The sequence below is a fragment of the Actinia tenebrosa genome, unplaced genomic scaffold (genome assembly GCF_029948245.1).
Source record: "Actinia tenebrosa isolate PJP-AT-01 unplaced genomic scaffold, QUT_ActTen_1.0 PGA_scaffold9__36_contigs__length_13948895, whole genome shotgun sequence".
NCBI classification, from domain to species: domain Eukaryota; kingdom Metazoa; phylum Cnidaria; class Anthozoa; order Actiniaria; family Actiniidae; genus Actinia; species Actinia tenebrosa.
The window spans coordinates 9,399,642-9,421,954 of record NW_028292586.1 but is presented as its reverse complement, the minus strand read 5'-3'; the positions used below and the strand labels follow the sequence as shown (position 1 = coordinate 9,421,954).

Sequence of the window (22,313 nt, the reverse complement as noted above, 5' to 3'; positions counted from 1 at the left end):
CATCAATGCAACATTGGAAACTTATTTACAGGCGATCATCTTATATGTGTGGTTTTTTTAGAATATGCAAGTTTTCAGTTTGTTAGTGGATTATCTTCCTAGCTGCTGTATTCTCGACTCTTTGTAGGAGTTAATTCAATTTATTCAACTATGTGTTTACGTCATTTGAAAAATTAAAAAGTCCCTTGAAAAATTATTTTGCGAAAAGTAAGAGTAGAAAAATAGGAATTTATTGACTATGATCAGTAAAGATATAAGGCTTTTATGATGAATCAGTTTGCGTTGGTTTTACTAGACAAGTTGAATTGGACACGTATAGTCCTAGCCTGCGTTCAGCCGGTATATTTCCTCTCGAAATAATGTTGCTAATATAGTCCATGATTTTATTTGAAATTTCAATCCCTGATTATAGAGTTTGGGATACCTGTATCGCAATTAGAAGTTGAAAGCAGCCGGAAGTCCAATCGAGTCACCATAACAAAGTTCAGTCAGCACGTGACTATCGCGGGCTCTTGTTCCCGTGTCGTGATCAAACAGGTCATTCAGTACCTAGAGATTGTGCAGAAAATATTTGAAGATGTGGCTTCTTATTATGAGCATTTTTGGGCTCATCTGTGTTTTTGTTTTCTCCTTTATATATTTGTATAGAAAGGTAAGGAAATAATGATATTGGAAAAGCCATTAATATTAGTTTGATCCATGTTTATCTCATATGAGGCAAAGATGTCAAGTCAATCAGGACTGTACATCAAGAACTTCATCATTCTAAAGAAAGCTTACTAGCATCACTATTTGTTTAATTGTTTAATTTGTTGGATTAATTAGAATAAGGTGGTATGTTTTTTTACACAGCAGGCAAAGTATAATGATTCCGTATCAGTACAGCAGAAAATAAGCTTCGTCAGGAAGGTACTTGTAGCAATCGTCTTAACTTACATTTTTGTTCTATATTGTTATTATTATTATTTTATAAGATTTGGTTTGTGGGTGTTCAATACATTAAACCTTTTTTTAATCAAATGTTCAATCATACTGGAATATTCTTGGTGCTAGATATCCTTAAGAAAATACAGCATACTGAGGTGTTATTATATTTGTAAAGGTCCAATGTACAAGGCACTGATTTTCCATCAACACCTGTCATCATGATCATACTTTGAACCATTTCAGCCTAATAAATTATTATTATTAGATGAGTTTGATCATGATATATCAACAATCTCCAGACTGAGGCAGGTGATGGTCAAAACTTCTTGATAATTTATGACATCATGCGAAAACTAAATCTTTTTTTTGACAATGATGAGAATAACCATTTCGTCTCCTTAAAAAAGTGAACGGATAGTTTGATCTCTGCTGTGACCTTGAGTGAACTGTAAGCCATTTGGCCAACTACATTAGCAATATTTTTCTTGCACAAGAGACATGTTTTCTTAATATCACCAACACTCAGTGAAAATCACACAATCATAGTCTTGTGCAAGCCGTGCCACAGCTGTAAATTGCCAAAAAAGAGTATCTAGAAATTAAATTCTTTGAATTTTGTTTGGCAAAACCACACACTTAATTGTTGCTCATATAGCTCTGTCTATAGACACTCTGCAACGTTTTCCTTGCACTCAAAATGCCGCTAATTTTTTAAAATCATGTCACCCCTACAAGCAGCTTTACATCATTAATGTAATTATCTGCAGAAAAACCTACTGATAAAACATTTGTCAGTTCTGCCAGTTATATCAGTTCTGCCCCATCTCAATTCAAAAATTCCTTCTTTGATACCTGTAGACATTCATTTGTACTGAAATAATTTGATATTTTAAAGTATATATATATGTATATGAAAATGCAATTTAAGATACAAAAGATTTCACTTGGGATCAGTTGGCCTCCTGACTCTGATCAAGTAGCAAATAGCAGGATCAATAATTATTATGATCTGATTTGTTATTGAGCTTATGAAATAGGAATAAGTTTGGGAAAATCATTTTTCTTTGTTTAACAGATTGCTCCTGCTTCCCATGCCAAAGGATGGAATCTTTTGACTGTTGATAATGGTTTAAGGGTGTGGAAGAAAGAGATTAACTCTAACGATTCCTGGTATTCTGGACTTGTTTATGGATGCTCTGCTCTAGTCTCTGCTTCATTACAGGTATAACTCAAAGGAGGGGGAATCCCGATAGAAGAAAGGAATTAAGGAAAAAATGAAGAAACATTCTAAGAGCTGATCTGAACATAATATTCCTGCAGTTGTTGTTATTGCTGGTTTTCAATTATTCCCAAGGGAGTGAAATAACGAGTCATGGATGCTATGTTGGTTGATATAACAGAATAATTCACTGACAATTATTTTGTCAAATTAATCCAAGCTTGTGGCTATGCTGCAGTGTGCAAATATAGAATAGTCAACTGATTGCTTTCATTTTTATTTTTATTTATTGCTGTTTAGGAAATTCTGACTTCAATAAAAGATTTGAGATGCATCACAGAGTGGGATCCCTGTGTAAAGCAAGTATCACAAGTGACTGTCTCAATCAATCATGATGTTGTGTCTGTCCTTCCAGCTACATCTGCAGGACTAGTAGAAAAATCGACTAGAAAACTGATGGATCTGTTTGGCATTGATACCAATGCAATATGTTCTAGGTATATACATGTATGCTCTAGCTGTCTTGCGAACTAATATTAATAATTAAACATGGATCATAGTTGCTTTATTGTTACATTCAGAATTAACAATAAGCAAAAAGACATTTCTCATAAGTGAGAAACTATGAGTCTCAGCTAGGTGACATTAAAAAAAGTTAACATTATATACATAGGTTGGTTGAACATCAATGATGTCATGTACTACTTAATATAATTCTATCATCCAATATGTTAAGATATATGTGACCACTTTCTTTTAAACAGATAAAACATTTACTGTTTGGAAATAGCTGTGGGTCATCTTTTTTATAGCCACAGTTGATTTTAGATATTGATATTTGAATTGTTAAGCACCATAAATTGTTTAATATTTTATGTAAATGTAATAATAAATGTAGCTATCATGTGAGAAATTATCATTGGTATTATCTTGATGACAGTTTGACTTTTATTCATGTGTTTTTAAGGCACTGGAATGCAAATGAAGGATGGGTTTTTACATCATCTATGCAGCAAACCATTCCCAGTTCAGGATTGTTGTGGTGTGGTGTTATTATTCTACCTGTTGCTCAAGGTAGATCTTGTAGTTCTATCAATTACTCATTAATACCTATCTCATATTCAATAAGTTTATAAAATGACTGAGCTCTAATATGCTGTCACTCTTACTCCTGCTCAGTATCCCAAATGCTTCAATCAGAATACCCATTTATATATTTTTAAATTATGGACAATTAATGCTGAAAATAACAGCAACTACTATTGATTTTATCTTAATAAGAGTTTTAAATCCAATATTGGATAATTTGCTTTGCAGATAAATCAGAAGTGTCTCAATGCTTGGTTTCCATGGTAACAGCTCCCTCATTTCCAGGCATTTCTACTTCACAAATAAAGATGTTAACGTCGGCTCGTGTTGCAGGCCTAAAAGATTTCTTTGTGAAGGCCTCAGTGCCAAATGATAGGGTTGTCCCTAATGGTGATGTCCTGGTGGAAAGTAGTGCTGAGAAACCACTTGAGGCAAATAACACAAAGTGTTCTGGTAAATAGTTTTTAACATTTATTACTAATTGTGAGGAAAAACAGCATAATATGTTATATAGTGGATATGGCATTATCAATTATGTTGAATATAAGAAACATATGAATAATAAAATGCCATATGATTGGTTTAGCATTTTCCCAACTTTTTCTTTTTCATAGAAACTACTGATCCAGTCTCCAAACCAATAAGGGAATACAAAATGCAAGAAGTGGTGAGTTGGCAAGAATGTATTTTCATTAATTGTATGACAGCTTAATCGATAATATGCATGCTATGATTCCTAGAGCACTGCGCTCTCTTTAGTGATTAAAGCATGCAGGAAAATTTGCAAGGAAGTGTAAGAAATTAGCATCGAAAACTGTAGAAGATTTTTTCTATATAATAAAACAAATGAAATAACTTGTTTCCATGCTTCCCTTAGCTTACGTCACTTTGCATGTTGCATTCAGTTATATTGCACACATGAAGTACTAAAAGAAGTGTCATTCTTACATCACTTTTCTTGTGCAGTACAGTTAATGAACGGAGCATGGAAAATTGTGTTTTATTCCTAAGATGGAGTCTTTTGCAAATACAGTTTTATAGATTAAATGTTCTGTTTATGGTATCATGCTATGCAGTTTTTTTTAAAAGTGATCAGTGGGTTATAGGAGTAAAACTTGAAACTTGATCATGTTGAATTGTTTCCAGGGATCAAAAAATTGGTCAAATCATAGTTAATAGACGGGAACTATGGTCAAATCCAGTGTATTTGACAATGCTATACAGTATTATCTTAAGGACGTTCATGGGCAAAACTTCCCATCATCAGATTTTTTTCAATTTTTGCATGATTAAAGTACATCATACTAAAAGATAAATAAGCAAATAAAAAATGTGGTTCCCTGTCTTCATCTAGCCATCGGAATGCCTGGAAGTTCACTCTTTTTATGGTAAAAAAAAAAAAAAAAAAGAGCAAACAACCTAGACATTATGGAAAGCTATCAAAAATAAGCCATATTTTACTGAAAAAAAATAAATGGATCGTCCCTATTTTTCAAAGAACTCTAGAAATTATAATCAAATAAGTAGTTACTTAAAATGTTATTGGGCTACAAGTGTGGACTTGAAGCCTTCATGCTATGTGAAATTCTATTCCAATTATGCACAATATATGTATTTTGATTTGATCCCATCGTCAAATGTTTTAAATTTTATATTACTTTCAGAAAACAAAATAAAAAAAGGGGTCCCAATTATATTTTAGAGCTATCAGAGATTTAAGATGTTTTCATGATATTTTGCTCATAAATACATGTACAGTGGAATGACGTCATCAAGATGAGCGCGAGCTCACTAAATTCTTGCGTAGGAAGGATGAGCACGAACAATGCTCAGGAACGTCCTTAAGCCTCTAAAAATTTCTGTCCACCCCCCCCCCCCCCCCCCACACCCCACATGTTGCCCATTTGTTTTTTGTTTTTTTTTCACTGCTTGGCATGGGTTGGCTGTGCTTAAAGTTTGTTTGGGGTTAGGTGATAGGAAATAGATATTTTCGTTTCCTCTTCCAAATGGAAAGTTACAAGTAACTTATATCAGAGTTAAGAAAAATACACTTGATGTAAGGATTAGTATATGTAATAGGACTCCATGCTGTCCAATTAAGAAATAATTGGACAAGGAAAATTCCGAGGACTGACATAATTGAGGCCGACTAGATAGCCAAGTCCAATTTGGCAGTCAGAGGAACTATTCGAGTTTTATTATTTCTTGATTGGGAAGCATGAAATCCCGTTACCTATTAATCATATAGCTGCCTAATTAATCCCATATCAACAAGACCTGTCCAATTAAGAAAATAATTAGACAGTTACCTATATGGGATGAATGAGAAGCTGTATAATCAAGATAAAATAATTGATTCCCTTCAGAAAGTAATTGCATTATGTTTATATTTTTAGGGAGAATTCACTCATGTTTCCATGTCTGATACTGATAAAAAGATTTCAAATGAGTAAGTGAGCTTTTGATGAATGCTAAATTTCATTAATTAACAATTAAAAAAATAATTTATTGATAGTTCTTTTAGTAGCTAAAAAGGGTTAGTTACGTCAAGATTTCATACAATCCTACACAATATCGTGGCCATAACCCGGGGGGGGGGGGGGGGGGGGGGTACTCCCCTGCCAAACAGGGTATGGTTTTCAGTGATTCTACTCTGGAACATGGTATATAAAATCTCGCTCGCTCTGGAACAGGGTATAAATCATGCTCTCTCCTCTCTGGAACAGGGTTTTTAGGGATCTTGCTCTGGAACAGGGTCAGGGTTCAGAGGGCTCAGTGGCACCTCCCTACCCTAAACATGCAAGAGTACCCCCCCGACCCCCCCCAGGGGCCATAACACAAGTTAACTTAACTAACACATGAAATGATGGGTATAACTAACAAGCCTGATTGAAGGCTAGCATAACCCTACAACAAAATACTAGTCTATATATTTACAAATGGTTTAAAAAACATTGTGAATAAGCAAGAACATTACCTACTAGATAAGAATAACAATGTTTAAACAGGAAGCTCTTATCACCGAGGTGTTTTTCAGAGAGGTCCTGTAAGAGTCTCTCTCACTCTAGTGCTTTCTGGGTCCCATTAACTTGAGTGTTCTACATATTATGGAATATTCCATAGAAAAGTTATGATTTCACCTTAAAAGGGTCAAATTTGTAAAAATAACACCCCAAAATCATTGTCAGTAGGGTAAGCTAGTTTGAGTGTGGAGATAATCTACAACCTGCCATCATCATATATTTGCACCTTGGATAGCAAAAAAATGATAATAAATAAATAGATACATTGTCATGATTTAAACACAGAGACAATTCTTCTTTTCATTCATAGAAAAGAAGAAATAACTACGTGTCAATTCTGTCAATCGAATGACTGTACAGTGTGTAATACAAGGGAGGATCCAGGGGGAGGGTCGGGGGGTCGCGACCCCCCCTGTCATTCCTGAGGTCAAATGGGCTTCCTGTGGTAAAAATGCGACTGGGATTCCTTTGCCCACAAAATTTACCCCTGAGACCCCCCCTTCAAAAAAACCCTGGATCCGCCCTTGTAATACTGTGTTCTTCAGAGGCAGTATTTCATTTTCATTGAACTAATGAATTACATGATCTGAAAAAGTTTGAAACGTTAACTATTAACAGCTGTTTTCATTTTGTTATTTTATCATTTATAAGTGTTCGGGTAAAGGAAATACTAGAGATTTCAATGAAGGCATATAATGGAAAAACTGGCGCAGATGGCTGGTCACTGATTGGAAACATAAAGTGAGTACCTTTGGTTGTTCGATGCATTGATCCCATCAATGGAATTATAGGTATAACTAAATAACAATGCAGTAGAATCGGCGATAATATTTGTTTTCGTGCTGCACTGTGGGTTAAGGACTAATACATGTTTTCTTTTCGTCTATTGCTTTGATTTGTAGGGATGTAGAGATCACTAAAAGAATAGCTCAACCAGGAGAAAAGCCATTTGACACACTGAAGGGTGTCGGATTGGTAAACGTTCCTATTCATTATGTACTTGCTTATGCATTCAATTTAGAATATAGAGGACAGTGGGATGACATGTTTTTAAAAGGTGGGTGTAATATTCTGTTGTTTCAGATATCGTTTGCATCTGGGTGTGAACGCACAACATTGTTTTAACTTGTGACAAATAGACCACTTTTAGCTTAGCCAATTTATACTCGATTGTAATAGCTTATTTTCGACTTTACTTCACATTGGCTGCACGTTTTTTCTCTCTCTATTTCTCGTGTTAATGTTTGTTCTTCTTTCTGGTGTTGAAGCTTCCGAGATCCTTAGCCTATGCGCTTTGATTTTTGAAAACCAGTAGGCGCTTGCTTTGAGTGATATATGGTGTGCAAAACGAACGACTAAGCAAATATAATCTGTTTGATCTGTCGAAGCCGGTAGCATGATATAGCATGAGGGGCGTTAGTTAGACTGTGCATAGTTAATAGAGGAGAACTTAACCAGTTCCCCTCTATTAACTATGGACTGTGTAATTGCGTGCGCCTCTGTAAATAAAGATTATCGTATCGCATCGTATCGTATGATAACTACTTACCTTGTATTTGCAGGTGAAGTCGTTAAACAGCTAGATGGACTTACCAGAGTAATGCACATTTTTGTTAATTCACTAAATTTCTAATTATATCTTGTTTATTTGCCTCATATCTTCAATGTCTCTATCGATCAGTTTGTACACTATGAACTCTTGTGTTGTTCTTTTCTGATGAAATATATTTCGCCCAACCGGCCTCGTCATTTCAGTTTGTATAGAAAATAACATGAAATGTTTTGAATTTCCATTTTAGTATTTTATGATTTGCCATATTGTTGATGACCATTTCCACTTGGTTGGATGTGCTTTTAGCAATTCCTTGAGTATTGTTTGTTTATCTATGAATAGATTGTATGGATGGAATACAAAGCTGTTTGGCCAACTACTGGGCGAGACTTTGTTAATCTTGTCGCTCTGAGGGAAGTCAATGAAGGGCTTTATGTAGTGGCAGCTGCTGGCGTAAGTTTTTTAAATGTTTAAGCAAATGGGTTGGGTATTCCGCATTCATCACTGAAATAGGCATAAACCACCTAAAATACGCACCCCCTGAATCCCCACCAAAAATACACCCTCTTTGGAACTTAAAACCCCTTCCAATAATACGCCAGAAATATAAAGAGGCTGTTCTTTGACGGTTGCTCCACGTTCTGCCACCATTACACAATCAAGTAAAACCTACTCGACCATAAGGACGTCTTAGTAGAAGACTAGGAGAGTTAAGACCACAGTGTAAAGGCAAAAGTATTGCGCCACGCACGTCAGCCTCAACTCGGAGATAATAGATGATGATGGTTTTTTTTCGGTTATCAATTGTTGTCCCTTTTTCCCAAACACAGTCGAGGTTATATTGCATCCTGTGATTCCTGTGCAGATGTTGATTTACTTGTTGTTTTTTTTTGTTTTTTTGTTTGTTTTTTGTCTTGTTTTTTTTTTTTTTTTTGTTTTGTTTTTGTTTTTTTTAAATTCAATTTTCAGTGCGATGATTCTAATTGTGGACCAAAGAAAGGACTTGTTCGGTAAGGGATACATGTAACAGGAGACTTGTCAACTACATTTTTGCTTCTGTTTTCCATTTCATTCCTCGAATGAAGGATTTTGCCTAATTAGCTACAGTAACCGTCCGATCATTCCAACCTCTGCTTCAATGACTGTTAAGCATAGTAAAGACCGATGACCGCGATTGATCGACTGTTTCATCAGTTTTAATTGAAGTTTCGCCAATTCTCCTGACTATTATTATACCTTGATTCGTTTATTGGTACTGTTTTTGAAAAAGCTACATTTAATGACTGATTGAGTGTTCTTTGAAAGTTTGGTGGTGGTTTTTCTCTGTGTTTTTTTTTTTTTTTTTTTTAGTTTTATTGCTGCTGTATTTCCCCCCTGAATTACTCGTTTTATTGCTTTTATCCAGAGGTGAAATACTGTGCGGAGGGTTCTTTGTGAGAGAGGTTAGTTCTGATCCTCCTTGCTGTCAAGTCACCTATATTTCACGAGTAGATTTGAAAGGTGAGGCACCATGATGATATTTTGTAGCACAGTTCAAGTCCCTGTACTAGAGATGTTGCCCGTCAACTCCATACCACAATGAATGCAGCACTATTCTGTAAACATCTCTCAAAATGGGCACACATTATTATATCCAAAAAAAAAAAGATACACCCAGCAGCAGATCTAGGGTATCAGTTTAGGGTGTTTATCACAGAAACACACAGTATAATTTGTTACGCATATACATCCCCGAATATCAGAGGCATTCCTGGTTGGAAAAAGGTCAACTTTCTCGATTCAACTCTATCAGCCACAACTCATTTTTACTGGGGCACACATCTCTTCTAAAGTAGACTGGAAAAAAACCTAAAGTCCTAGTTAGACTATAGTTATGTTTACATTTTCGTTTGTTTCTATAGGAAACCTGCCTCCTAGGTTAGTTAATCGAGTGACTCAGTCTCAGCCTCAAGCTATAGCAGTCCTTCGTGAGAAACTAGAAACTTTGTACAATAACGAGAAAAAACAGGCTACAGACAAGGAAGAAATGTCTGTTCTACAGAAACAAGGAGTTGATCTGTGGGTCGAGCTGATGAAAATGAGAGAAATGAAAGAAAACGGACAGCTAGGAAGTCAGCGTCAAAATTCAAACAAATCTCCAAGACTCTACAATAAGATTCTCGAAAGTATGGAGTCTCTTGAGAGCAGGAGAACGGCCGACGAAAAATCTCTGACAGATGTATCGATAGAGAACGATCAAGCAGAAGAACGAAGTGTGGTATGTTTGTGAATTACTGGAGCAACTATACTATTTCAGTTCTAATTAATAACTCAAATCCACAATGTGTATACTTCAATGTGTACAAGCACAGTTAACTATGCTACAAGTATTCGGTACATGTGTCTTTATGACTCTTAGATATATTGTATGTTATGTGATCATTCACCTAATTGAAAAAACCTAGTCGGGTTCGAGAAGGTCATATCATCAAAGCTAAGACCGAAAAGGATTTTGGGTACTCCGAAATGTGTATTATATTTGCATATATACATGTAAAAATGCACAGTAGAGCAAAGTCGGTCGACCTAGATTAACAACATGCCAAAGCCATGATGCATAAAATGTGCACAGAAAGGGAAAACTGCAGTACGCATGAAATTAGCATAATTGTTTGTCTTCCCATGCTCCCCTTAGGTCTTAGCTTTGATGATATAACCTTTTTTTGAATCCGACGTTTTTTCAATTAGGTGTATATGCATTTGGAATTCGAACTGTATATATAAGCTGTACTGAAAACCAGGACTGACTTGTCATAAGACTTGTTAATGAATATTAAAGCAAGATTAAGCAAGATTACATGCAATATTTACTTGTTTTACAGGAAGTTAGTGGAGCCCAAATTAATGAAGAAAACATGAACCTTCCTTTCGGTATGTCGTCGCTTTAGATATAATAGAACTTTCTGACGTGTACTGAAACTGACCTATTCGTTTAGATACATTGATGAACTAAAAAAAACATTTGCATATTTTAGCAGGGGAAACGTTCGCACGCCATTTGCATACAAACTGCAATCATTGGTTTCTTTTCATGTTTTATCTATCAAATATTCGTTACTTGGTTTATTAGTGAGCTGGTCCTCGTTGTGTGATACGATAGTTGTTGTACCAAGAAGTTGAGTTCAAGCGACCATATGACCTTTTTTTGAGATTAGTTTTCTGTTTGCTTACAGTTGACAGACATCAAATAGACTACAAGACTCTAGGAAACCAGATTGCTGCTACACTCATAGGAGAGGTAATTGTCCAAATTGTTTCCATATCTTATTCGGTAATCGTGTTTTACTATATGACTTGTTCGCTGTAGGTGCTTTTGGCGTCCAAAGCAGAAATTTCAATGTCTGAAGATCCTGGTCAACAATCTAGTAAGGAAGGTGAATGGAGGTGAGTATGTTTGTAATACTGAGCACAGGCAGCCCAAACAAGGTTCCTGTGTATGGTTTATAAGGGAATGTATGGGAGTTATGATAAAGTTACGAAAATAAAATGTTTCACTCAACAATTTGCTTCAAAACTTGTTGCAGTCGTTGCTTTTTCCTTGTCCAGTCTTCTGGCGAAGTTTCAGCGCGATTTGAGGCCGTTTAGTGGGTTTTTTCAAAATCCGCTCTTCTCTACCTAAATAATGGGAAGGCTGGAGACTTAGCACCCGATATCGACTACATCACGCTAGAAAATCCAAAAAAAATCTCTCTCTCTCCCCTTGAACCGCAATAAAAATGCCACATGTCAAAGGAACGATAATTTCTCTAACATAACATGTATTCTGAATGCCACCACGCCAAATATTTCCAGAAAAATCCTGGCTTAAAGTCGAATAGTTGAATTCTTCTACAGCGTGTGATCGATGGTGTTCAAACGGCCGTTGTAAAGCGTGAGCGGGTCACCTTACATACTGCATTCCGATTGGCAACAAACCCAAGTCTGTCGGGGAAGGGGAATTTGCTTCGAGCTTGGTATCACGTTCGGCCAATCAGAATGCAGTATGAACACCATCGATCACACGCTGTAGAAGAAGTCAACTATTCGACTTTAAGCCAGGATTTTTCTGGAAATATTTGGCGTGGTGGCATTCAGAATACATATTATGTTAGAAAAATTATCGTTCCTTTGACATGTGGCATTTTTATTGCGGTTCAAGGGGAGAGAGAGAGAGATTTTTTTTGGATTTTCTAGCGTGATGTAGTCGATATCGGGTGCTAAGTCTCCAGCCTTCCCATTATTTAGGTAGAGAAGAGCGGATTTTGAAAAAACCCACTAAACGGCCTCAAATCGCGCTGAAACTTCGCCAGAAGACTGAACAAAGAAAAAGCAACGACTGCAACAAGTTTTGAAGCAAATTGTTGAGTGAAACATTTTATTTTCGTAACTTTATCATAACTCCCATACATTCCCTTATAAACCATACACAGGAACCTTGTTTGGGCTGCCTGTGTACTGAGTAGATATAGTCTCCCTCGCATCCGTTTTTAGTGTCGGTCGTCACGCAACGCTCCCTAACGGATGTGAGGGAGACTAGAGTAGATAGAGCAATGTACAATTCTGTGACCTATCACTTTTCCGTTTCATTTTACTTCATACTTTGAAACATCCGCTATACTTAGTGGAGGTTCTGATGGCGTGGAAACCTTGCCTGTACGAAGTTAACTTATTTTTTGCTTTTCAATTATCTGTAGAAAATAGCTCGTTAAAATAACATTATTTTATATTTCTCTCTCTTTCTCTTTGTTTTCTTTCTTTTTCTTTAGTTATCAAAGTATCGAAAGGGACGTTGTTATTCTACGAAAAATAAATCCTGGAGAAAAAATACACAGGTGAATTTTTTTTTTTTTGAGACTTTCTATTCAAGATTGTGTTCCCCTCCTTCATCACCACTTGACCTATATGTATCATGTATATACGCCATTTTAAAATTTAAAGAAACTTGAAGGGCAACGACGCGAGAACAGGATCCCGGAGTTTTAGGAAAGGAAATAAGCCTCCATTTTTTCCCAAAATATTGATCGAAAGATTGAAAGGTTACTTTCTTAAACAAAAGGTGGTTTCCATAGTCAGTATAGTAGGTCTACAGACTGAAGTGTTAACATAAAATCACCTTAAACTCTGTCGTTTTTTTTGTCTCGAAATTTTGTAGGATAAGCTATATTATAAGATTTGTACAGGGTTTTTGACGGAATGCAAGGTGTGGATCCGCATAATTCACCCCGTTCCGCATAATTCGTCCAAATCTAAAGAAAACTCAACGATCAAGAAGAAAATGTATCGTAAATCCCTCGATTTTGGTCAAAAAGGAATTTTTATAGTTTAAAACTCGATTTATTCATACGCCATCTTGTTTTTGTTAAAAATACAAGGCGGCTTTAGTTAGAAATCTTGAAAGGTACTGGTAACTAGTAATTTTCAAGATGGAGCCGGCTCGTCGCTATTTAGCGTAATTTGTTTTGCTTGTTGGCAATAAATAACGTATTCTGTCAGAAGCCCTGATGGTAAAGTATACTTGATAATGACTCAGCTTTGTTTCTAGTTTTCTTGGTAAAGGTATGATTAAAACCAGTCCTACAAATGTTTGGAATGCTGTGAAGAACCACATGACTAGACACGTATATGACAAGACTCTAAAGGTTTGTGCATGGCTATCTTATTTTGTGCATGGAAAGCTGTGGGCTCGAATCCTTTTATTCGCATCCTTAGGAAGGGATGTAACGCCGTTTCCATTTTCTCCCTTCCTTTTCTTAACCTGAATTTGATATAGTTAAGAGAAGAGGATCGTTACCTGGTACGCTATTCTGTTCTTTGGGGCAAGTATTCGAATACAGGAATTTCAAAAAAAGGTTGATGAATGGTTTATTTCATGTTGCTACTAACCCCCGAAATACACTATGGGCGATGTGAATCCAGTCAGTGAAAGGTCATAACCGTTCTCATTTTTACGAGGGTAGCACTTCATAGCCAGTGGTTAACAAACCTGTGGCCCTCGTTCCATGATGGGATTGGAATTTAGGAGTTGATTTTTATGGAGGAAGGAAAACCGGAGAACACGGACAAAAACCCTCGAAGCACAGAAGAAAACCAACAAACAACTGTACTCACATGAATATGATACATTTCAAGCTTGGAAAACAACATGCTACATGCAACATGCAACAAAACCTTCACTGACCTTTACTAGAAATAGCTACATGCAGCCTTGGATATAATAAACAATCCATACAATTACAAACTCAATGAATTTGTGTCATTTCATGTCAAAAATCAAGAAACCTACTAACTGTTTTGTTTTTTTCACACAGAAAACGAAAATCCTTAAGCAAATTGACGAATCCTCAAAACTCCGTAAGTATTTATTTTGTTGATGACTTCGGTCGCAAAAATTAAACTTTATAAACTTTATATTTAAAACACTTCGCCTTTTATAACCAAACACAAATTTAGCGTATTATGTCACATTTTCTAGTCAATTGTCAATGTGTTTATACTTTTATAATATTTTGTTATCCCTATTTTTTTTTTCGCATTGCTAGTGTATCTGCATCATGAGACTGCTCAGTGTTTTGTCAAACAGGCCAGAGACTTCGTCTTATTAGCTGTTGATCGTGTCGAGGTAAATGAATGTCTAACAAACAAACAACCTTTTAGCAAAGAGAAGCTAATTAAATAGAACCAAAAAGCAAGCAAAAAGCGAAATAAACTTGGAAAGACAAGTGGATTAAAAAAATTCTATGCGGGGGATGAAGCAAGGATAAGAATAAGATAAAAAATGAAAGGAAAAAAGGAATAAAGATGTGAAAGTGCTGGGGTTATTTAGATAGGGTGGAAAAAGCATTTTCATTGACTTCTGCCTTACTTTTGCTTGTAGCCGGAGAGTTATGTTGTTGCAGGAGTCTCTGTTGACGCTCCAGAATCACCTCCAGTAAAAGATCTTATTCGTGGCAAGGTACTTTATATCATGTAGATACCTTATATCTTATAATCGGTTTTCACGTGACGTCATCAAAACACGAAAATCTAAACTATACAACGTATAAGGCATTTCTCAAGTAAGAAATTTTCTTGTAAATCACAAGAAAACATTTCGAGTCATTTTGATGTTTGGTTCCTGAGTTATGAAGGTTAAGTTTGTGTCACCCAATACCTTCACGTGTATCTAAATAGCGTTGAAAACATTAGAATAATTTTACAATAGCTGGAAGATTTTCCCTTAGGCACGTTTACAATATCTATTTAAAGTATTTTTCAGTAAAACAGTTGAATATCCCATTATCTTAAGCTTTTGAAGTTTCGTCAGCCATGTTGTTCAGTGCATTAACATGGATCACCAAGATGGCCGCTGTTTGCATTTTTTTCAGAAATAGACCGTTTTGTCAAATTTGTGCACATCCAACTTGACGGGCCACAAAAAATGAAAAACGCAAATTCAGTAAAACTGAGAAGCCAGTTCTATAGAGGAAAATAATCGATTTTATGAATTCTTATCGAAAAATAATAATAATGATGATGATGATGATGATGATGACGATGATGATAATAGCAATGCATGATAGTACTCGTGTTCTGGTGTCGTGGCCCGTCAAGTTCCTTAAATTTAAGAGGCGCACGCAGCCTTGAGAAAACGGTCTATTGTTTCGTGTTTACTCTCTAACCCCGCGACGTAATTCTTTACAGCCTTGAAATTTGATCAGTATATGTGTATTGTACGCTTTACAAGACTATGGAACAGTGTTATTGTATTTTAATGCGAGATTGACTATGGCTTTTGAAAACCAAGAATAGGCTGAATATATCCCAAAGAAGCCAACAGTTTAAGCTCTCTGATATATCATGTCTAATAAGTATATTTTAAATACTTTTTATCAGGTGTACGCCAGTGGATGGGTGATAGAACCTGTTCTTCAGGATGGTCAGTTATACAGTATGGTGTCGTATTTGTCACAGGTATGTTTAAGAAAAAAAGAAAGAAAGAAAGAAAGAAAGAAAGAAAGAAAGAAAGAAAGAAAGAAAGAAAGAAGAAAGAAGAAAGAAAGAAAGAAAGAAAGAAAGAAAGAAAGAAAGAAAGAAAGAAAGAAAGAAAGATAGATAGAAAGATAGATAGATAGATAGATAGATAGATAGATAGATAGATAGATAGATAGATAGATAGATAGATAGATAGATAGATAGCTAGCTGCTCGCTCGCTCGCTCGCTCTCTGCTCGCTCGCTCGCTCCGCGCTCGATGCCCGCCGCCCCCCCCCGCGCCCGCCCGCCCCGCCGCCCGCCCGCCCGCCCGCCCGCCCGCCCGCCCGCTCGCTCGCTCGCTCGCTCGCTCGTCGCTCGCTCGCTCGCTCGCTCGCTCGCTCGCTCGCTCGCTCGCTCGCTCGCTCGCTCGCTCAGCTCGCTCGCTCGCTCGCTCGCTCGCTCGCTCGCTCGCTCGCTCGCTCGCTCGCCCAGCCCGCCGCCCGCCGCCCGCCCGCCGCCCGCCCGCCCGCCCGCCCGCCCGCTCGCTCGCTCGCTCGCTCGCTCGCTCGCTCGCGCTCGCGCGCGCGCGCGCGCGCTGTCTTTTCTTTACCTCTCGGGCCATTTCATCATGTCCACTTGGTTTTCATGAAAACCGAGTTCATAGGTAATATATATAAAAAATTAATAATAACGTTAAGAATATATAGACAGATTTATGAAATAAATTCTCATCTACCCCCCAAAAATATTATAGTAATTAAAGTGTTAAGGACCAACAGACGAAAGATTCCTCTTAAAAGATTTTAAATTATTGGACAGTCTGACACTTTGGGGTAACGAGTTCCACACTTTTGCACCGTCATAAGAGAGAGCTCTTTTTAAAAACTCAGTGCTGGGTTTCGGTAACTTTAAGCACTTCTCTCTACCACGAAAATCGTAGGTATTTTCTTGAAAATAAAAGAGTTCCCTTACAGATTTTGGTGCAAGTGCATTTAAAGTCTTAAACATCATTATTGCTTTATGCTCCTTTCTTCTTCTTTGTAAGCTTTTCCAGCCTAAAGAAGTTAAAATATCACTAGATCTGACATCGTAGCTGCTTTTTGTTATTATTCTTGCAGCTCTATTTTGCATTTTTTGCAATCTTTCAGCAGACGTTACTGGTAAATTATCCCATACCACGTCACAATAGTCAGGTAAAACGAGAGCCTCATATATGGTAATAGCTGTCTCCAAGGGGATGTAATCGCGGACTCGTCTTATGCCACTCAATCCAGAGGATATTTTTTTACAAATGTAATCAATATGAGCAACCCAAGACACCCGTTCGTCAATCACAACACCCAGAGTTTTTGCTGTAGAGACTCTAGTAATTGGTTTGCTATTTAAATATATGTGTGGTTCGGAGGTAATTTTTTTCAATTTATCGTCAGAAGCAATAAACATGTGCTCTGTTTTAGCTGAATTTAAGCTAAGTTTGTTAGCTTTCAACCAGTTATGAATATTGGAAATATCAGCGTTCACCTCGTCAAATAGAGTCTTTTGTGATGTGCCACAAGTGGTGAGACTTGTGTCATCAGCATACATTCTAGCATTTGAAAATTTGACACTATTTGGCAGATCGTTTATGTAAATAATAAATAATAATGGCCCAAGGATTGAGCCTTGAGGGATGCCGCAATCGAGTGTTCTAGAGCTAGATAAGGTATGGTTTATGTAGCATCTCTGACTACGATCTGTGAGGTAAGATTTGAACCACTTTATCGACTCTTCTGCAATCCCATAATAGTATAATTTTTGGAGAAGTATAGAGTGATTTACTGTGTCAAAAGCTTTTTTAAAATCTAGGAAAGTGACACAGTTCAATTTACCTTCATCCATATTGGTAAGCCACTCCGTTGTGGCTTCTAGGAGTGCAGTAGTAGTCGAATGAAGCGGTCTAAATCCCGACTGCTTTTGAGAAAGTAAATTATTTGAGTTTAGATACTCATATAACTGGTTAAAAACTATTCTCTCGAAAATCTTAGCAATAGTAGGTAAGACCGAAATGGGACGGTAATTATTCAAATCATCTTTGTCATTAGCTTTATGAATTGGCGTAACTTTCGCAAGTTTCAAGCCGTTAGGGAAAATCCCTTTATCAACTGATTGATTGAATAGCTTCACTAGTGATTGACTTATTACTGGTGAAGCAATCTTGATGAAATGAGATGGTATACCGTCAAGACCTGTCGCTTTTTTAACGTCAATAGAATTAATGATTTTCATAAGTTCATCAACTGATGTGTGTCGTAAGGTGAATGTTGAGCCAATTCTAATTAGATAATCATTATAAGCAGTCGGTCCATCGGGAATTAAACAAGCTAATTTAGTCCCAATTTCAGAAAAATGACAATTGAATACCTCAGCTATTTCCTTCGAGTCACACATCGATGTATCACCTGTTTTGATAGATGTTACATAAGAGCCAGATTTAGTCCTTCGTGAGAGGACTTCATTAATAGCTTTCCAGACCTCCTTTGAGTTTTTTGAATTTTGTGCAAAATGATTTTCATAATATGACTTCTTGGCTCTTTTATCTCGTTGTTGACGCGATTTCTAATAGACTTATAATCACTCCAGTCGTCCCTCGAATTCGTTTGAGTAGCTTTTTGTTTCATTTTATCTCTATCGTACATAGCTTTCCTCAAATCAGTTGTCATCCAGGGAGACTTCTTGTTTCTTATTCGTTTTGTTTTGATCGGAGCGTGCGAGTCAAGAACAGAGAGAAATAACTCTTTCCATCTGTCCCACATGTCATCCGGGCTTTCCTTATTATCCAAACAATCCCAAGGGAGTGTTGCTAAATCCATAAGAAACTTGTCGGAGTCAAAGTTTTTAGCCGATCTAAATGAGATCTTACAGTGATTGTTGTTTGTCGGAATTGCTATTTTCCGTATTGTATAAACCAGACTATGGTCACTGATACCAATGTGAACCACTCCACTTCGGACTACCCTATCTGGGCTATTCGTTAAGATCACATCAATGAGGGTTTTACTTTTTTCAGTGACTCTAGTTGGTTCTGTGATTAACTGCGTAAGTTGAAACAATTCAGCAGTCGTATTCAAATAGCGGGTTTGCTGATTAATATTAGTAGATAATAAATCACAGTTTAAATCCCCTAAGATATAAATTTCCTTAAACTCAGAATCTATTTTTGTTAACACATTTTCAAATATATTGAAAAATGAGCGTGTATCATAGTTAGGAGGCCTATAACAGGCTAAAACGGCAAAAGACTTGCTATTTGGCTTCATGATTTCAAAACACAGGGACTCTACTTTATCATCAGTTAAGTCACTACGGTTTTTCCCATTTACGCCCTTTTTCAAGTATAAACAAACTCCCCCTCCATTGCGGTTTCTATCAGACCTATGGATGTCATAGCCCTCGATGCTCACCATTGAACTTGGGATTGATGGATCGAGCCTTGACTCATTTATGCAAAGAAGATCAAAATTTTGCTGAATGACCCATGATCTCAGTTCATCTATATGAGCTACAAGACTAGTTATATTTAAAGAGGCCATTTTAAAACCTCTAACATTAGGAATAGAATGAGGTCTATTATCACCGTCAGACTTATCAATATTAGTATTTGAGACAATACTAGAGGGATGAATAGAGGAATCTGTTTCGTCTAGTGGTTCCTTACCTTTTAATCATGCTTTAGATTTAAGATATTTATTGAAATCTTGCGCAAGGATTCCTATTCCTGCACGATTTAAATGCAGTCCTTTGGTGTTAAGTCCTTTCTCTGTTACATTATGAGAAATATAGTCCCATTCCCGTTCGTTGCAGAAGGCTCTAAGCGATTTGTTCACATCCTTTCTTGCTGTTTCAAGGAGACTCGAGTCTTGGCGAATGATTAATTCAGATATCGCTATTTCACAAGACGGCAGCTGTTTTTCCACAGATTCGCAGATTCCAACTATCCTCTCTGCAATGGCCTTAGATTCATCAGACTTAAGATTATTTGTACCAATATGTACAATAAGATTATTAGGTTTCCTTCTGATTATTGGCTTTATATAGTCCTCCATATCCTCCACTGTGGCCCCTGGGAAGGGTTTTATATTAACTCTGTTTGTCTTGCTTGACATTTTCCAACCTTCGAGCTTCGATATTATAGAATCTCCAATTATAACTGTACTAGTTTTGTTTCTGTCCTGAAGCGAATGGTCCTGGTTATTAGTAGGTAGCTTGTTCTCAGCTTTGTTCTTTGGTGTTGTCTTTTGTTGCTTGGCCTTTTTTTGTTTCCTTTGTACCTTTTTCCAGTTACAATGAGATTCATTCATTGTGTCACTCATACTACTCTCCGGGGTCGTAAGATCAACTACAGTAGCTTGTTTAGTTTCCGTATGATCATTGTTCTTGCATTGATCATTGTTCTTACATTGATCGTTTTCTTTCGTAACTAGCCTCAACGCTGTTAGTAAGCTGGCTTTTTCGTCTTGTAATTTGCATACTTGCTGTTTTTGAATTTTAATTTCCTCCTGAAGATTACAGATAATTTTACGAGAATCATCGTTTTCCTTCTTCATTTGTTGGATATCAAAGTTCTCTCCGTTTTGGAAAGTGTCTTTCAATAAACTTATTTCTTTACGCAAGTCAGTCAGTAAACCGAATAATAATGAGGCAATTTCAGAATCAGTCGGTTGTGAAGGCTCAACTCCTTTTTCTGCAGGACCATCATTCTTGCTTGGAAGAAGTTCATGAAACTTATTCCTAAGGCATTCTTGATTTGGCCCAAAGATTTTCAGTCTAAGTGATGATGTGTAGAATCTTACGGAGCATTCCTTGTCATCGGTACTCACTTTATACGTTATTGCGTTGTGAGCTTTGTCTTCTTTAAAGACGCCATTACTGCCTTCTTGGACATCGAACATAAAATCCACCAAAGATTTAAGTTCTTGTTGCGTACCACGCCAAGTGAAATCGTTATCCTTTTCATCATAACTTAAATACTCAATAAGATTTGCCATTTGGAGACAAAGATTCGATAAAAGCTTTATAAAATGTTGAAGATTACGGAGCGGTTACGAACACGTCTGCATAGACTGAACAGACAGACAGAGAGAGGTAGAGATAGAAAGAAAGAAAGAAAGAAAGAAAGAAAGAAAGAAAGAAAGAAAGAAAGAAAGAAAGAAAGAAAGAAAGAAAGAAAGAAAGAAAGAAAGAAAGAAAAGAAAGAAAGACAGATAGATCGATAGATAGATAATAGATGATAATAGATAGATAGATGTGATCGCTAGCTAGATAGATCGATAGATAGATAGATAGATAGATAGATAGATAGATAGATAGATAGATAGAAAGAAAGAAAGAAAGAAAGAAAGAAAGAAAGACAGACAGACAGACAGACAGACAGAAAGACAGACAGACAGACAGATAGACAGAAAGAAAGAAACAAAGAATTGACTGTTAAAAAAATTATATCGTTATATTTGTAATAAAATATCTTATATTTTACTGTTAACCATTTTTAAAAAGCAACCATAAGTGATTGAAAATAGAATTAGTGAAAAATGTTGGCCTCAGAATAACACTATAAAAAAAACTTTACTCTTTTTTAGGTTGACTTTGGTGGAGTTGTTCCTGTGAGACTGATCAATTATATCGCCAGACGACAGCCTCTTTGTATTTCATATCTACGCGAATACCTGGAAAAATTCAAGGAATGAATATATTCGAAGTCCACTTGGTTGAGTTTGGTAAACCAATGCAATTTGGGGCTATTTTACTAAGGGACATATTTCCAAAATGGCGTCTATTTCGTCGATCCAGTTTTTTCTTCATCCACGAAATGGCTAATAAAGTGCTATGACTTAAGCATGAATTAGCATAAATTAGCCATTAACGACTCCAACAATTGAATTTTTAAAATGTAATAACTCTTTGCGTGTTCTTATATAAAAGACATCTAGTTTCCCGGTGCTACGCAGTGACAATCGTAAAACGCAAAGGCCAAATTTATACGCCGTACGATTTTTCTTCAGCGTCAGAAAAACCATGTCATGTAAATCGGCCTAAATGTCATATCAAACCTTGGGATCTGTTTTTAGGCTCAGCCTGTGATTGGTCGAAAAATACTATAGGGCGCTTTAAAACAAAACAGTTTGAAATAAAATGATGTAATGTAAAATAAAATGCATTTTAGAATTTTAATTTTAATTTTATTTTCAATTAACGCAAATTTGTTGTAACACATTTCAAAACAAAAAAAAAAAAAAAAAAAAAAAAGAAACTAACATACTTATTTCAGTTAATAATAATATTTAGTACAAATTAAGGGTCGATATCCGTGTGATAAAGCTGTGAACAAAAACCATATCAGTGAAGTGATACGATATCACTTCACGGTAAACTGGGAATTTTTTTTTTTTCATTTTATCGACCTTGAATGTGTAATAAACAAATTATTTCATGTTTAGAGCCTGATATCTTTTTTATTCACTCGTTTTCATATGATATCACTTGCTCCTTCGAGATGTG

The 22,313-nt window shown here is 36.4% G+C and overlaps 1 protein-coding gene across 1 annotated transcript; it reads left to right on the top strand.

Annotated features, from left to right (window-relative positions):
* Positions 1 to 517: 517 nt before the first annotated feature.
* Positions 518 to 22,065, top strand: LOC116301097 (uncharacterized). The gene is made up of 25 exons (XM_031710096.2): positions 518 to 652; positions 853 to 909; positions 2,003 to 2,149; positions 2,447 to 2,643; positions 3,114 to 3,220; positions 3,464 to 3,688; positions 3,850 to 3,902; positions 5,632 to 5,684; positions 6,910 to 6,999; positions 7,161 to 7,315; positions 7,821 to 7,855; positions 8,153 to 8,263; positions 8,780 to 8,820; positions 9,216 to 9,310; positions 9,712 to 10,067; positions 10,672 to 10,720; positions 11,023 to 11,087; positions 11,157 to 11,233; positions 12,595 to 12,660; positions 13,371 to 13,467; positions 14,137 to 14,179; positions 14,368 to 14,447; positions 14,703 to 14,780; positions 15,701 to 15,778; positions 21,395 to 22,065. Exons 1-25 carry the CDS (start codon positions 578 to 580, stop codon positions 21,500 to 21,502), a joined length of 2,538 nt encoding a protein of 845 aa, XP_031565956.1. The 5' UTR covers positions 518 to 577; the 3' UTR covers positions 21,503 to 22,065.
* The last annotated feature ends 248 nt before the right edge of the window (positions 22,066 to 22,313 follow it).